This window comes from Diadema setosum, chromosome 1 (assembly GCF_964275005.1).
Source record: "Diadema setosum chromosome 1, eeDiaSeto1, whole genome shotgun sequence".
NCBI lineage: Eukaryota > Metazoa > Echinodermata > Echinoidea > Diadematoida > Diadematidae > Diadema > Diadema setosum.
The window spans coordinates 2,555,046-2,573,358 of NC_092685.1; the positions used below are offsets into that span (position 1 = coordinate 2,555,046).

An 18,313-nucleotide genomic window follows, 5' to 3' on the forward strand; every position below is an offset into this window, starting at 1 on the left:
CTGATTTTATGCATAAATTACTATAATTAATTAATATGAAATATAAGAACAATTTTTCGGAGAAAGCAACCATACATTTTGATAGTATACGTCGCGGGCGTCGCGTGTGCCGATTTTCGGCGCGATCACGCGTTCCATAGGCGAGATCTGAAGGGGGGGCGGAATCCGCCCCCCCCCCCCCCAGATATAGCATAGCCAAAAAAGCCCAGCCTGATTAGGGTTAAAGTTCCTTGAGACTATCTGTCCACACAGAAAAAGACCTCTGAATTACTGTACGAGCTGAAATTTTCGCGTACAGATATTTTCGCGAATTGCTACTTGGAGGACATTTTCGCGTGTTGTTAATTTCGCGGTTACGAGAGTCTAACTGAACTTAGTTAATTGCGCGTTGTTATTTTCGCGTGTTGTTATTTTCGCGGTTCGAAGGCAATTCGCGAAAATAAAACCACCGCGAAAATTTCAGCTCGTACAGTATACTGATTGCATTACAAAAGATATCGGGCATGAAATAGCTGCACGTGCAGACACCGATGTATGATGGACAGACATAATAGGCATGGCATTGAGTACTTGATCTCCGATGCGTTCATTAAGTAGTTAAGTAGTAGGTTCCAAAGAGTAAACAGGGAGATATTTGTGTGTGACATGTATCTCAAATAATTTCTCATCCAGGAGATGGGGGAGGGTTTTATATTCTCTTGTCACAAAACTGCACACTCCTTCAGGGAGACTATTGCAGAATCAGGGAGACAGGGGCAATTCTGTGTTCTCATTCTGTACTTATTACATCAATAACCAACAGCTACAATCATCTCAGCAACCTCCTCACCTATGATGAGTGGTTCCTCCAGGCCCTCGTTATCCTCTCCTTCCGCTCCTGTTCCTACAGAGTCATACTCGCCACCGATGGCGCTGTTCGCTTCTGCATCGGCATCAGACATGGCGTTCTCTGACCCGCGACTCAGGGCATCAGGAAGCAGGTCTGGGTCAGCACCCTGGGCTCCAGCGGGTGGGGCATAGGCAGCACCACCAGTGGCACCAGCTGGCTCCTCTACATAGGGAAACATTCTTTCCCCTGGAAGATTGGCAATCACAAACAAAATCAGATTATACTCAACTACTGACACAGGTTTCATTGTTCTCAAATAATTTTCTCTTACTGCAGCATCAAGCTGTCATTTTTACAAGATTTATACCACTTATGTCAAAAGAAACATGATCGCAAATATTACTTCCCTACATATGTCATACATACTAGTGCATTTCACACCGAAAACAGTGTGCAACAGCACATTAAAATTTTGCACCCACTTGCATTAGTAGTGACAAAATCTATCTTTACTGTAACAAATAGAAATGATATTGGCACCACCAGCATTTCAATATGCACAAATTGAAAAATCCAGGAATGACTCTGAACACAAGCAATTAATATGGCAGTATTTACCTGCGAAATACTCTCTACTATAAGCATTGTTCCCTGATGGCCTTGCCATTATTATCAAACAAACATTGCCATGTATTCATTACACATAAGGGGTTAAGTGTATCACAGTTGATAAACATTTTGCCCAGGCAAATACAGTTTGAGTGAGATTCTAACGTGGGATCCTCAATTTAGAAGTCCAGAGTCTTCTCACAATACGACAGAGAGCTGTATAGATGCCCCCTTCTTCAAGGACTAAGCCTAGCTTTGTAGAGAGCTCCTACTCACCTTCTAGTACATCCAGCATGAGGCATGTGATGGCATGGGAGGGCCAGGGTCCACCCCATGAAGAGCTCCCTGAGCAGTACTCATTGCTGCAAAACCTGGAGACAAGCTGAATCAACTGGTCTTGATTTAGCATCTCGGACAGTGTGATGGCCGGACGGGTGGCATTGGCTAGCCTGGCCAGCACCTAATAGAATCACAGGAGAGGCAACATGACACATTATATAGCTCATTTGATGAATCCCTGAATCTAAGCGGTTAAAATCAGGGGCATAAATTAAACAATTACCCACATGCAGCCCCATAGTACCAAAACTGCTCCTATAGTGTCATAGGGCCCTCACAAACTTGTAGTATACATTGCATTTTGAAATATTTTTGTATGATGGTTGTAAAAATCACACTCTTCGTTCCAACTATGAAACACAAATATATCTTCCTACCTTGCAGGTCACCAGGAACAGATCAACATGGCAGGTGAAATCCATGGCTAACAGGAGTCTCACAAGCCCCTGGACGACAGGAATACACTTGTCTCGAGACAGCAAGACTGTAGCACACAGATCCATAGAAGCAAGCATGCTGTTGTCCACACTTCCACTGCTGCTCTGACCCTGCGCTGCCCGTAGGCTTCGGGCGTTACGGGCCAGCATTCGAGCACGTAGGACATTGCGACATTCCTGTGTACAGTTTCCAAGATTAAAAATGTGTTACAAAGTGTTGATAGCCAATTAGAAATTTCTAAATAGGCTTGAATATTTGAGACAACAATAGACATTACAAACTGAGGCTGAATTCATATTTCCATTTGGATAGAGGTCTGGCATTATCATTTGTAAGAGTAAAGTATTCAACAATTTTGAAGCCTTTTTATTGACTCATGACCAAGTATGAGATCATTTACACTGCAATTGAAAAGACTACCTTTGACAAAATGCATTTATGGATAATGAAGGAGGTATGATGAGTGAATTGACAATTGCCTACAGATGTGAATAAGGAAATGCTCTGGGAAAAGTGAAGAAGGAAACAAGTATGCAGTGACTTTCTTCCATCATCACTTTAGATTATATAGATTAAATGTCTGTGCAAGAAATGAAAAACAAAACATAACAAAGCAAAGATATGACATGAATTTTGTGAGACTATAAGGCAGCAAAGCTTTGCTTTATGTGTTAATTTCTTTCAATGAATGCATGAATAAAGCCAAACCATGACATGAAAAGAGAGTGTTGTTCTGATTCATTTGTTATTTATCCCCAATGACACAACAACAGCAATATCACAATTTAAAAGATATTTTTAGTTTGCTGGCAAAGCAAAAGCAAGTTTTCTTTTATGTGTGTTTACACAAGACACACCGTTTTTCCAAATTATGAACTACATGGAAAGTTTTCATGAAGCATGCATTCTATATCCATGAAGTTTAAGTTTGTAAGTGATCACTAAGTATCCTTTTGATCATCAATACACAATGCTTGTTCTGTACAACCGGAAATTCATTCAGTATCAGATTGTTAGCTGATGGACAATGAATTTATAAAATAATAACATACTTCAAGGGGATGGCTAGTAACTGATCAGTGGGAATGCTGGGGGATGATTGTTCCAATCCTTGTGGGAGTCATTTAACCCTATTTTAACTGGGGGGGTCAAAGAGACCCCCCCCCCCTCGACGTTTCGCGCCACGATTCCGCAACGCGCAAAGATTCTGCCGCGTCGTTTCATAACTTTTTTCATTGAAGTCTCCCGCATATTTTGAGACCAAATTTGCTACGTCCAGGTACACCGTTCTGAAGTTACGTAATGTTTTGCATATGCATGTCAACCCGAAAACAGCTCAAATTCATGATATCGTGTGCAAATCCAATGCAAATTGTGTTTTTTGGTTAAATTGATATAAATTAGATCATTTCAACTTTTAATCATTGGAATTAATCAATTCTAGTGTAGATAAGCTTGAAAAAGTGCCTGCAACAAATTTTGGCCAAAAAAAAAATAGAAAACAAAAGGTTGAAAAAACAATAAAATACATAAGAAATTAACAAAACAATAAAAAACAAAAGAAATTGATTTGATTGTGCTATTTTTTTACAACAAAATTGTTTGATGTGTCTTGAGGAATTCTGACACAAAAATTTAGCAATCCTTCAGTCTTTTTAATGGAGTTATAGGTGAAAATATGATTTCATGCATAAATTTGCATAATTAATTTATTAACTAGAAATGCCGCTATGGCGACTGGTATGCCGGCGACTGGTATGCCTCCGCCATAATGCATGATTCTCCTAATAGGTCTATAGTACATGTGGACAATGTGTGATTACATTTTCACAAAATTGGCAAAATATTAAAATGACAAGTTTGTCACAAATGTGTTGAATGTTCACCTTGCTTGACCTAGGTTTAATTGGATGAATAGGAGAGCATGTATTTGGGGATTCAAGGACTTTAACTTGACTTTGACCCATTCATATGTTTATGCATTGAGTAATTTTCAAGGTATGGAGAAAAAGTGCAATTTCTGTATTGAATAGTAAATTGTTACCATTTTCATCTGGCCTTTGACCCTAAAATTCATAAGATAATCACTGTCAGGCAGAACATGCATAAATATGTAGTAAGTTTCAAGATAACTTGAGCCACTTCCGAGATATGGAGGAAAAAGTTAGTTCAGCACTTTCACTTGATCTTTGACCTTTTGACCTTTGAGGCAAAAAAAAAAAGGAAAAGAAAGAAACTTTCCAGAGGATCTCTATTAGGTTATAAATGCATACACCAAGTGTAAAAGAAAAATAATCCTGTTGGCATTGCATAAATATAAGGGAAACAGTAAAATTTTGAAGTGTTGCCCTTGACCTTTGACCCCTGACCTTTGACCCCATGAACCCTAAATTCTCTAGATAATCACTGCCAGTCAGTACATGTATATATACTATGTTCCATGAAGATACCTTAAACAATTTCCAAGGTGCGCAAAAAAAATGAAGTTTTAATATTTTTACTTGACCTCTTGACCTTTGAACTTTGACCTCATGACCCCAAACTTTAACCAGAGAATCTTAATTGGGTAATACATGTATACACTAAGTTTCAAGAAAATATCTTCAAGCATTGCATAGATATGGTGGAAATAATGAAATTTTATGTATTTGACCTTGACCTTTTGACCTTTGACCTTGAGCATGTGCACCCAAAAGTTGATAGGCACAACTTCACCCCCTAATACACATACATGCCAAGTTTCATTAGGATACCTCAAAAGGTTTTTTAGTTACGCTGTCCACAAAATTCATTACGGACGGACGGACAACCCGAAAACATAATGCCTCCAGCACCACTTCGTGGCGGAGGCATAAAAATAGAAAGGCAATATTTTCTATTGTATGACCATGTAATCTTGTGGTTGACATCCGGCTCTATCTTTAGGTGAAATTTCGCGGCGATCGCGCAATCGGCGGCCAAGATCTGAAGGGGGGGTCCCGTAAAAACTTGGTCTCAAATAGCCCAGTTAAAATAGGGTTAAGAGTACATTATATTTCTATTATTATGTGAAAATTATTTGCTTCAGAATGGTCTCATATTAGATATATAGTGTACTCTTAAATGAATCCCACAAGGATTAGTATAATCATCCCCCAGCATTCCCACTGATTCCCACTGATCAGTTACTAGCCATCCCCTTTAATTAAGATAGCCATTTCACCTGTCTAACACAGCACAATAAAAAAAAGCGCACTCATGTATGAGTTTTCCATTCCCTTGATTAGACAATGACTCACCATAAGTGTTAAAACTATTTATCATTACATATTAGTTTCGTGTGAGGCCCAATTTACAGGTCTACAAACTGATAATCTCTTAACCCGTTGAGCACGGACGGATTTTGCTACAACACTCATTTACCACAGACACCTGCCCGAGTATACTCGGGACTTGTCCTCAACGGGTGAATAATCCTGAAGTATACATTTCTCAAGAACACACAAACACAGCGTTTCTACAGTGTGAGACTAAATACCTGATGCCAGAGAGCCTTCTTGGATATTGGATTGCCCTTGGAATCTTCTCCATATTTGGCCTGACTTGACTTCTGAGAAGGAAAATGGGCAAAACCAGCCTCGCATTGCTTACTTTTTCTCTTCCTATTTTTTGCAAGTACGCTCCAATGAAAAATTAAAACAGCTGTCCATTCAAGCAAATAGTCTAATATCTCGTATATCTAGCCACACAGCATCACTGCAAACCATATCTCTTTAGAAAAATTAATCAGCACACACCAAGAGCAATTAAACCAGCAAACACCATCACTGCATTTTCCAGCAATATTTGCCCTGACAAAATAACGATAAAAAAATAATAAAAATTGCACTGCAATTGTTTGAATTGCAAATGCATGAAAAATACATGTTAACATAAGATGGAATCATGACAAAGCACTCCACACTCAAATTAATCACAAAAGCCTAAATGATCATCTGCTTGACAACCAAGATGTGTAACATATACATGTACAAACAACTAAAAATCAAAGGAAAGAAATCCAATTGCTCATTGTGAAGATGAAAAAAAAAACAATTATGCATGTGCACCATGCTAAGCACTGTGTTTCTCCTCCACACTTTAAAGTTTATTACAAATTACTATATTTTGTCTATTAAAAATTATGCCTTAAGTCTTGAAGCTACTTGATTAATTGTGAAAGATGTCTCTTGCTAAAGAAAAAAAAAAAAGAAAAGAATTGGTGTCAAGCTGCTGCTTATGAATGAAAAAAGCTGAAATGCTCATGAGGTTTGCTGTCTGATGACAAGGATAGATGTCGCATTTTGCAAGGCTTTATGGGGGTTGCTATGGAGACAGCTCTCCCTGCGGAAGACGTACCTTGCCACCTTTGATGTCGTAGAGCAGGTCCTTGTGAGACTGGATCTGTTTCTTGGCACCGCGGACCAAGCTCTTGGAGCTACCTTGGCTGGAGTGGTGGGAGTTGCGTCCTGGAGCCTGGAGCTGGCTTGTCAAGAAGTCCCAGCGATTGGTCTCACTGCAGGCTGGAGCTAAGGACACAATGAAAACAAGATGTGCTTTCTTCTTACACATATCACTTGCTATAAATGTTTACCCAACTACCTATTTATCAGTCTATCTGTCAATCAGCTACTGTATACGCCGAATATTTCGTGAGGTTTTTATTTTCCTGAATTTCGAGAGTCAGGTGCAATTCGCAAAATTAAAGTCAAGCGAAAATATTGACTGTAGTCCCGATACAAATGTGATGTACACATATATTTCTCTGTGCAGTTCAGTACTCACAATCGCAAATTCAATCACTTGCGAAACCGTTTGGAAGTCCCAATTCGCGAAAATTTGGACTCGCTAAATATATGGCATATACAGCATTTCTTTATCTCTCCACAAACATACCTCATTCTCTCTCCTTATATCCAGTCATCTTCAAGCAGATCTTAAGTAGATATGTGAAGACTATCCACTTTTTACTATCAACATCTGAGCTGGTTCATTTTTTGCATAAATCAGACATGTCATTATCTTGTATTTCATTCCCTACACTGCTGCTATGTTCATGGCAATGTCTGTAACAGTTTATCTACTTCCAATGTTTATTACACCAAAACTGCCACTGTTTCGGCATAGCATCATAATCGACAAACATCCTCTGTAAGCCAGTAAGATCTGTTTGGGACACCTGGGCCCCGTTTTATCAAAAGATAAAATTGATTTTAAATTTCCTTACCACACAGTCTGCCATAGACTTACAGTTGAAATCAACTTTATAATCGATTTTAACTCTTCATAAAACAGGGCCCTGACAATCTAAATTTGCCACAAATGCTTGATTAAAGTAGTTACTGTAGGAAATCATTGTCATTCTGTGCACTTCACAGCAACATTCTACAATATATTGACCCACTTCCCCCATGTAAAAGCTGACGAGAGAAGCATTTGGTATGTGCTGTTACTCACGTTTGTCCTGAGTATTGTCAGCCTTGGTAGGCGCTGCAGTTGCTCCAGCCGGGGCATCAGGGTCCTGGGAGCCCTCCTGGGAAGAGGCAGACCCCTGACCACCACTGCTGTGGTCAAGCACACGGGACAGGAAGAGTAGCACCCATCCCACCAGAGGGAGGTCCAAGGAACCTGAACAGATATATGGAAAAAGAGACAATTCAGACTTCTGGGGGGTGTTTCATCGACGTTTGTCGGCACTGACAACTTAAATCACCATAGTAACAGTCAGTGACCAGAGCATCTCAGCCAATCAAAACCAAGGATTTTGCTGAAATTGGTCAGCACCGACAGTTGTCGGCGCTGACAAGCGTTGATGAAACACCCCCCTGATGTCAGCCAAGTGAGTAGTCTTATTTCATTTTGCAGGTTTCTTACATTTCAGATTTCAGTATGTTTCATTTTATTTCTGCCTTATTCCCAGAAACTTACACATGAAATAACAATAAATATTTTGAGCAAAAATCTACAAAATAAACGTGCAAAATGTAAGTGACAATAATTTTCACAATATTTGAACAAATTCATTGAAATAAAAAAGGCAATGACACAACAAATTCCAATTTAAGAGAAAGACAAGAAAATGTAGAAGTCTTCCACCCTGAGAAGGTGCTTGATAGTTGATGGCAGCCTCTCTCCCTGTATGAATTTATGTCTTAATCTATACGAATACATCTCTATAAATGTCCATTCAGTATTTACGGTGCCAGTGTCTCCCAAAATACACAGCAGTAACTGAATGTAAGACAATGAGGCTCTAACAAACAACTTGGCAAATATATGTACATATTATTTGTAAACATGGGATACCATCAATAGAATCTATCAACAGTCAAACCTGCCCATAGCAGCCACCCAAGGCAGACATAAAGAGCTGCTGTCATAGACAGGTGGCTACTATATACAGGGTCTTTAACACTGCTTTTCTCTTGGGGAAATTTTTCTTTTAGTGGCCGTATATGGCAGGTGGTAGCTACAGACATATGGGGTGGTATTCTGAAATCCTTCCCAGAAAGAAATTTTTTCCTAAGTCAGGATTTTTTCCTAAGTGGTATTCCGAAAATCTTCCAAGGTTTCTTACTAAGTCTGTTCCTAAGTTTTTTTCCTAAACTTAGGAAGAAACTTAGGAAGGGGTGGGAATATGCAAACTTCTGACTTAGGAAGAAGTTGGTATTCTAGAATGCACTTAGGAAAGAATTTTAGGAAAATATTTAGGAAAGCTCCACCCGTCCTAAATACGTTGTTAAGAATAGCAAGCTGCAAACATCGTGATAGGCGCACTTGTCATTCACTGCGCGCACATGTACTTTGATGCGCGAAATGCGCGTGAGAAAGGCGACATGCCACGCATACGTGTATTTGACCCTACGTCATAGTAATATGCGATTGTCATTGGTTAGTTCCTTATGATACGGCATTTCGTATTGGCTTAAGAAAGGACGTGGGTGGGGATAAGGATGGCCTAATTTGCATTAAGAAGTGCCTAGGAAAAACTTTCAAAATACCAATTCTGTCTTTCCTAGGCACTTCCTAAGTTTCTGACTTAGGAAGAAACTTAAGAAGAAACTTAGGAAGATTTTTAAAATACCACCCCTAGTCACTAAGACAGGTTTGACTGTACTTACCTTCTGGTGTACCGTAACTAGTGGCATACTGACTGCCTAACAGAGGGGAGAGTAGCTCAGTAAGCAAGCCCAGAAGATGTTCCAGCACACTGCTGGCATTACTGGATGCCAGCGAGGTCTGCCCAAGTGATGTCAAGAGTAGAAATACTCTGCAACAATGAGACAAAGAGAAATTAATGAATACAAACCCATAGATAACATCTCAAGGAGGAGATGAGTAATGTATCATGACTAGTTCAGGGCAGTGATGTGATTATTCTCACCTGTCTTGAGGGAACACTGTAGGTTGGTCTGACTGGAAGAACTCTCTGAGAGCTGAAGCCAAGAACTCCCCCCACCAGTGGCGTGAACCACACACCCTCACCAGCAGGGTGCCTGTCAGGAGACTCAGCCGAGGCGTGCCCATGACACAGAGGTGCTTGAAGATCGACTTGCAGGACTCGGCGTCCAGAGCACAGCAGAGTGAGGATGGTAACGACACGGCTCCTTGAGTGACGCTGAGAAGCGCACCCAGAAGATGTTCGCACATGATCCGTAGGGCATCTGTAGACGTGTTCCTAACGGCCAGTGTGGGGTTTGTAATTGGTGATATAGAGTGCGAGGAGTGATGGCGGTGCTGGCGAAGGCGGATGATTGTGCGTTGGACGACATTGAGCTGTTGTTGAAGCTGCACACACTCAACATAAGCCTTGCGTATACTGCCATTCCTGTCTGCCTTCTCCCGTGACTGAGTAAATGTCCCATCCATCTGGCTCTCCATCTCATAACTTGCAAAAGTTTGTAGAAGTTTTTGCAAGCGGCTGGTGGCGAGACTATACCTGCACTGGATGTCATCCAGTATAGCCGTAGCCAGTCCCACATACTGCTCTTTGTGTAGTTCCATCAATGCGGGATCTGAAGAGTCTCTTTGGTTTGATTCCACATGGATGAATGAGTGGCCATAGAATGCTCCGAGGGGAACTTTCGACTTTGGATTGTTGCTGCCATAATTTCCCACGACAGTGATCTGGAAATAACAAGTAGTTTTGTTGAAGTGAAGTAATTGTATAATCAAATCTTTATAAGCACTCTCGTAATTCATTATCTTTAAAAAAACAACAACAAAAAATAGACGCTTACGCTTAAGAAACTCTTCAAGCAGTTCCTATAATTAAAATCAACACTTAACGATTGTGTAAGTTAATAGCAGTCACAGGTAATGAACTGATTCCAGTACATACTTGCGAAGCCTGGGGGGTGTTTCATCAACGCTTGTCAGCGCCGACAACTGTCGGCGCTGACCAATTTCAGCAAAATCCTTGGTTTTGATTGGCTGAGATGCTCTAGTCACTGACTGTTACTATGGTGATTCAAGTTGTCAGCGCCGACAAACGTTGATGAAACACCCCCCTGATCAGTCTTAGAGCCTTTCAGCCCTCAACATACCTTGAGGTATCTGCACACAGGAGGTGGGAGAAGATCGTTGAGGACCAGGTCCCGAGACTCAATGTCCATGGCTACAGCCAGCCGCTGACCGTCCACCTCTTCCCCCTGGGTCCAGATGTCCACTGACAGGGATGTCAGGTCACTGCAGGCTGGAATGTAGATGTCGGTAAGGACAATCGGCCGTCCAAAGTCAAGCACTGCATATCTCCTGGCACCTGTGAGTGAGAAGGAAAAAGATTGTTACAAGTAGCTGAACAACAGAGTGTTTAGGGTCATTAGATAACATTTAACAACATCTACAGGTCCTTGCCTCCATTTGTAAGGCAGCATTATTTTGTCAAACACAATGAAATTCATCATAAAAGCTGATGATAAGATCTAACATATGGATGGCAGACCACAAAACAACATTTTAATATTGATATAATTATTATAGGAAAAACAAAATTTGGTCCATTCTGCACATTAAATGAGTACATTCATCAAATAACAAGATATGCAGCTGATGATTCATAACACAGATACATTCATCACCTGGTGTATTTGAAGTGATGAGTACATTTTCTGGCTAAAAAATTCTGGGAACAATAATTCAATTGATTCAAAAGCAAAATATCATCAAGTGTTATTGCATCAGATGCCTCAGATACTTAGACACAAAACAGACAACCTGTGCTTCTGTTTTCCTGACATGCTAACGCATGACAAAGCAATGTTTATTGTTCATATATTATAACCAACTTGTGTGATCACTAAAGGGTGTAAACAGATTCACACCTGACTGATAGGTTCTTACCAGAGTGCATTCTCTCAATGACCAGCATGTGGGAGGAGGGGGGATGGAGAAGATTGCGCACTAGGGAGGCGCTTGATGGGACACCCTCCTCCATCTCAAACTTGGCTGCACCCTGGAATATAACAGTAACATGGGTACAAGCTTTCCAGTTAATTCAATAGGTCCATCGTCATTCTCCAATCATCATCCAAATACATAGCCAACTCATCATTACAATGCAAACAATATCCTCTTCTTATAGAAAAGCATGATCTCTAAATAAAATGTGCACCGGTTTTGTTGATTTCTAGCTATGTTATTCCAACATCTCTACATCCACTCCTTTCCATCACCTGCCGAGCACTCAATGCCAATAAACCAGCAGTTTTCAAATCCCTACTCGCAGGTAAATTTATCATCTTCATTACAAAATCTTAATGAACTTGGGGAATAAAGCTCAAAATTTCAAGTCCTTTGAAAAATTATGAAAGTTGACTCCATCCCAAATCTACATTCCTTCTTTAAGTGCATTCTATCACTAATAGTAATCAATCACATATGACCCTTATCCGTAAGCTATTTGTTAAAGTGGACATTTCATGCAAGCAATTTTTCACACTCGTGAGGGTAAGATGAATTTTGGTACTTTAAATTCTGCGGAATCAAAAATATAAAATAGCATTACATGCAATAAGCAAAAAAAAAATGTGCTTTTATGTTTGCACAAGTTTCATGACTTGCAAAAGGGGGGAAAATTTCCACTTTTACAGCATTTTGTCTAAGTACCTTGCTCCCAGCTTTGTCTGCTGCTCCTTTGCCTGCCTGAGTGCTATCACCAGGCTGTGCCTGCATGTTGTACATCTCTTCAGTATCAGACAGACTGAACACTAGAGGGGGCTGTTCCTGGCTCACCGGTCCAGCAGGCTCAGTAGGGGGTGAGATGGGCGGGGTCATGAATAGGGGAGAGTTCTTGGGCATCGGCTCCCCGCCATTCTTTGCAGATGACTGGTGCAATGAGACAATGCAGCAAAGAGAAAGGTTGAGCTTGGTACATTACTTTATGTATTTTGTCAAATGGTGATATGGCCAAATTGTGAAAAGAATGATGAAGTGCTGATATTACTCATATCATTGTTATTAAGACAGAAGAACACACATTTCAATATTTTAGAACATTTCATGCATAGACTATAATATAAGCATATGCAATTTTACACAAAAAAAAACCCACCACAACCAAGCATAATTAGTTGGTCACCAAACCTTCTAGGAATTCTGCAGTTATGAGTAGCCATACATATAATGTGATAGTAATCAAGATTCAGTATAAACACATCGAAAGAGACAAAACAATGTAAGCCTTCAAGTTCTTGTAATCAAGTTAATGGGAGATGTCACACTTTAACATCAGTGAAGACAACACAAACTTGGGCTAGCAATCTACTCCCTTATAACTTCACAAATTTCATTTTACTGTGTGCTGCAACACAGGCTACCACACTATAAAACCAGACACATTCGCGGCATGAAACTTTCACAAATAGGAGCCAATGGCCTTTATTGCAGCATGAAACTTTCAAGAATTGCAACTGGCATTTAATACATTGTGTACACAAAAACTTTCATGTGCATTTTACTTTCACGAATCTTGGCTCCTTACAAAATTTGCAAAAGTTTCACGTACGCAAAAATTTTTGGTTTCACAGAATCTCTCCTAGCCATACTATGAATAATCAGAATTTGATATTCTGAGTACCCAATACTCACAGAAGGAAAGTAGTTGTATTTTTGCAGTGTGACCAGAGCCTTGGTCTTCTGTTTCAGCTTTTGGAGCTGCTTCTCTGCCGTTGCCATGGCATTGGTGAGCGTTGCTAGGTACGCTGGTGTTGGAGGATTGCCTGCTTGGGACATGCTGCCCGTCCCTCCTGCCCCGGCTGCTCCCGACGGAATGTTGGCAGTGGTGTGGACTCCTGTAACACGACAGGAAGCAGAATTATACACTGTAGTAGACGCCAGATACACTGTAGTAGACGCCAGATAACAACTTCTCACCAGAACATACATAAACTTCCAAATCAGATATTACTGTCAAGCTAGATAAATTCAAACAGCTCCACTTTTTAATGCATGTGTTACAAAGAGATTCAAATGATCACTTCATTTGTGCACATCTATTTATGTTGACAAAGCAAGTTAGTGTGGTAGACATATCTTAACCAGTTCTTTAAAATGAAAGAAGTATGAAATTGCATATAATGACATACACTAGAGGAAGAATGCCTCATTCACTTGCAGGTTAATCTATTTAAAATGAAAAATAAATTCTCCTTGAAAAGAAGTACCAGTGTGCAAATTAAATAGAACTTGACATTTCCAACCAATAAAGTACTACCTAAAACAAAGAATAGTGAGACTATGTAAGCTACACAGGATTCCACTGATAATAATCTATACCATACACGACACGTCATGAGTAATGACTGACTGATGCCTTTCATGAAATGTGTGTTTTTCCATGTTTGGTCCATGTATTACTCCTCTCGAGGATAACTTTAATTGATGATTTGACAGTATTTGAAAACATTCAGGTAAAAATTTGGCTTTATAGCGAGCAGTGCCAAATTGCACATACCACCACTGATCCGTTCTATGTGAGCTCCATCACTCATGCCACAGCAGGTGAAGTGTAGTGGTTCCACCTCCAGGAGACCCTTCATGAAGTAGCCCCCACTTGTCAGGGAGCCGTCTCCATTCTCCGCCCCAACGATTCCACTCAGAGAGCCGCGGGCCCTCAGACCGGCTCCCTTGCTGCCAATATCACCACCGATGTCAAAGATACCACTTCCCAGGGAGACGGGCAGGCCCTGTTGGGAGCCGTACGGCCCCGCCCCAGTCCAGGATATCTGTGGAAGGGGTACAGAGCCAGAGGCAGTGGTGCCTGTGGCGGAGGTGGTGGAGGGACCCGTCGACTCCAGCTTTGAAGGAGGGCGGGGTGGTTCCACATCAAAGAGAATTGGCTCCAGTGGTGTGCCATAAAATCCAAATCTGTGGGGATGGAGTCGCACACGATTATTGAAAGTTCCAAAAATCAGCATGACTTCTTCACCATATAACAGATCAAATTGTATTCCAGTAACCTCATTTGTATGACATCAGTGCCAAGAAGTCAGATTTGCCTTTAACATTTAACAGCATCCTGTAATTACACATCATTACAATTTCTTCAGAATGAACATTATCCTTCAATCAACATGAACCTTTTCTTTACATTTTGATCATTTTAGCTATGAAAGACTGTAAAGATGAGATGCCCAAATTTCACAGGATATATTGAATAGCATATGTTATTGAACTGAAATTTGTTCCAGTAGTTGACAATCTCCTTTGATATATTTTATTTTGTTCATTTTGTCATTGCTGTTACTTTTTGTTTGCATTTTCATGTTGTTTTTGTTTCTGTTTTTGTTTGTTTTTTAACAAATGCTGCTGATTTGAATAACCTTTTAATCAACTTGTTTACAAAGTGCCTGTACAGGAATGTGAATGTTCCTTCATCAAGCTATGCTTTGAGAGATAAAGACGTTTGAACACTGAGACTCACTTAGCCCTGAGGAGTATGTGCTGAGGCAAGGTTGCTTCATCAAGCTGTCTGGCTGCAGCCTTCAGCATCGCCATGCACTTGCCACTGGTGGCCTCAAAGTCCGACTGTTTGACCAGTCCCAGCATGATGAAGAACCAGTGGATAGAGCCAGAGGAAGGGGCACAGGCCACAGTAGGCAGCCAGTGCAGCAGGGCCTGAAGGAGAGCCTTCTGGAAGGAGGCAGCCACTGTGGGCTTTTGGCTCCTCTTGGCACATCTGTGTTATGACAGGAGGGGAGGGAGAGCTTGAGTATTATCCTATCATTGTATGCCACAGTCAGTATGTGTAGTCTCTTGACACAATTCAACTCAACTCAACTCAACTCAACTCAACAACTCAACTAAACAACTCAACTCAGCTCAGCTCAGCTCAGCTCAGCTCAACTCAACCCAACTCGACTCAATGCCATTCCATGTCATTCCATTCAATTCAATTCATGTTTATTTCTTATCAAATAAAAGCAATAAAACAATACAGTAGGAATATATGTGTAGAGTAGTACCTTAAAAAGCAGACTGCTTGTCTAACAAAAGTATATAAACTCTGTACCAAGTAAAATGGCATTTGACATTTGACATAGAATAAAATGTATAGTACAGTGCACTCCCGTTATAACGAACACGGTTATAACGAAATTCCGGTTACAACGAAATAAAATTTAGGGCCGCAACATTATCAACTCTATGTATTTTTATTGTTTATTCATTCGGTTATAACGAAATTTCGTTATAACGAAAGAAAACTGCCGGTCCCGAGGACTTCGTTATAACGGGAGTCCACTGTACAGTATGTAGATAGTGTGCACAAAATGCTAAGTAATCATTAACAGTGTGATCCATGATCAGACTTACCCCAGACACAAGACCAAGAATCTGCTGCACTTGTGGGCTAGACTCCTCTCAGCTTCAAGGAAGCAAATCCTGACGATATCTGGTAGGAGGCGCTGAGCAGCCTCCACCAGGCCAATGGGTCTGGGGGAACGAATAGGACATCATATCAACAAGATATTTCACCCATTCCACCTGATTTTGTGTCAGCTGATTGTGATACAGACCTCCAAAATAAAAATGCTGCAGTATTACGATCTCTGTATACTGTCGTCCTCATCAGTTTCACCTTTAAAGAATGATAGGATCACTACTGCTGAGTGTTTCTAGGTATCATGTATTGACATTTGCATGCATATCAGTTTCAAGCCCTAAAAATAGAAAAATGAGATGTATACCTACAACACTGTGTGGCTTGATTAAGATATTAATATCAAATAGTTTCTTTTTTGTATGCTTTTCAGCTAAAAATAAATTAAACATTTGACCTTTTCCAGAATAAGAAATTTCTTTCGAAAACAAAACTCTGCAGGATAACCAACCATACATGTATATTATCTCTGTCACCCAAGTTCCTTTTTACTCAGCTTTCCATGTGGGTCTGTGAAAATTTCCTGGTTATGAAACTTTGCTACTGTTTTACACAATTTATATGAGACAGCATGAAATTGACAAACATGTACACCACTTGTGAAAAAACAAACAAACAAAGAAACAAACAAACTTGTATCAGAAAGGCAGGCATACCTCTCTGGTTCTGAGATGTGAACACCAGCAATCCAGCAGAGTACATCAAATGCAAGAAGCTGCTTTTGCCGATAGATTGAGATGGTTTGTGATGGAGAGCACGGTGACACAACCACATTCAATAGCTCTTGGTGGAAATCTGCAGATTCAACCATCAGAGCTCGCTGCAACCTGTCAAAAGATATGAGTTGATATACTCTTTATCATTCAGCAGGTATCAAATCATCATTCCATTCACACTTGTCCTATTGTTATAAAGGCAGATAGATCATGACCATGAGTCTTATATAACCCTTGACCTACTTCACCATAACTTATCATATCAAATAAAACTGTGAATTTTAGTTTGATTACTAATTCATGTTTATTGATAAATGTAATTGTCATGAAATATACAGATTCAATATTTTTACCACATTGTCACAAAACTTTGAGGGGCATACATTTTCATAATTTCATCATTCAAAGTCTATCTGAACAGACAAAAGGAATGATAAAGGCATTTCATTGAATGAGAACTGTCACTTATCATCTCTACCTAACCAAACCTTTTTTTGGCTATTCATTCACAATATATTTTAAAACTAGCTAACTTGGTAGGAGTACATTAAGTTAAAGTATTTAAAATTGCTCATGTGTAAAATGATTTCTATAGGTACATAACATCATTCAAGCCACTGCCTAAATGCTGCATTCGTAACACAGTCATGACTCACTTTTCTTTCTTAAGGTTGACTTTCTTTGACTTGCAAACAGTGATGGACAGCTCCTGGATCCAGTCACAACCTGTGTACTTCTCCATGTCCTTGCGGAGCTGGACGGTGGTCAGACGGTCAGCAATGTCCGTATTTGTGTGGAACTGAGGGATAAAGCCTGTACCTAGGACATGAAAAACACATGTCATGTGACATCAAACACATGTTTCATCCACTTGTCAAATATCAAACAAAATCAAACAATATCATATCAGTAGTGAAGAGTGATTGTGATGGTGACAGTGATCTACGGATTGCAGTAAATGTCAGATCATAAAACAGTCACATTCCATTCATTAGTACAATTGTTATTTGTGTTGCATAATCCACTTCACTAAAATAATTCCAGTGGATGATTCCTAACATGAAAAAAATATGACATGATATATTACACGCAGGAATGCTTATACAATAACTTGCCAAGTTTGGCCTTCACTGTTAGAACCTGCAAACTTCATTAAGGTAAAAGTGCTTCATACCAACAGACAGCCATACCGCACGCAGAAATTTGAATCAACTTTTGTGGGTATACAATGTGACCAACTCTGCAACATACTGTAAACTGAAAATAGAAATGAGTGGCCCTATAGTGCCATGATATAACTTCACAGATAAAAAATTGTCATACACATGCACATTTAACTTGATTCACTGCAGGAATTGTGAAAATGATACAACTCCTTAGTAAGTATCATATTTGGCTTACTTATGTATAGACAGAAAGGAAGAAAGATAGATGGATGATAGACAGATGGACAGCCAGCAAGAGACAGATAGACAGACAGATAGA

General features: G+C 40.0%; 1 protein-coding gene across 1 annotated transcript in view; it reads right to left on the bottom strand.

Annotated features, from left to right (window-relative positions):
• The window catches only part of LOC140233175 (dual E2 ubiquitin-conjugating enzyme/E3 ubiquitin-protein ligase BIRC6-like), a 66,611-nt gene that overhangs the window by 28,515 nt on the left and 19,783 nt on the right, over positions 1–18,313 (bottom strand). The window contains exons 15-31 of the mRNA XM_072313295.1: positions 17,485–17,647; positions 16,769–16,939; positions 16,046–16,165; positions 15,156–15,410; positions 14,187–14,599; positions 13,322–13,524; positions 12,341–12,559; positions 11,576–11,687; positions 10,780–10,994; positions 9,618–10,360; positions 9,355–9,503; positions 7,691–7,861; positions 6,593–6,762; positions 5,733–5,804; positions 2,155–2,391; positions 1,715–1,898; positions 830–1,075 (exon numbers count right to left, since the gene is read on the bottom strand). Of these exons, the coding sequence (XP_072169396.1) occupies positions 830–1,075; positions 1,715–1,898; positions 2,155–2,391; positions 5,733–5,804; positions 6,593–6,762; positions 7,691–7,861; positions 9,355–9,503; positions 9,618–10,360; positions 10,780–10,994; positions 11,576–11,687; positions 12,341–12,559; positions 13,322–13,524; positions 14,187–14,599; positions 15,156–15,410; positions 16,046–16,165; positions 16,769–16,939; positions 17,485–17,647 (3,843 nt within the window). The remainder of the gene's footprint in view (positions 1–829; positions 1,076–1,714; positions 1,899–2,154; positions 2,392–5,732; positions 5,805–6,592; positions 6,763–7,690; positions 7,862–9,354; positions 9,504–9,617; positions 10,361–10,779; positions 10,995–11,575; positions 11,688–12,340; positions 12,560–13,321; positions 13,525–14,186; positions 14,600–15,155; positions 15,411–16,045; positions 16,166–16,768; positions 16,940–17,484; positions 17,648–18,313) is intronic.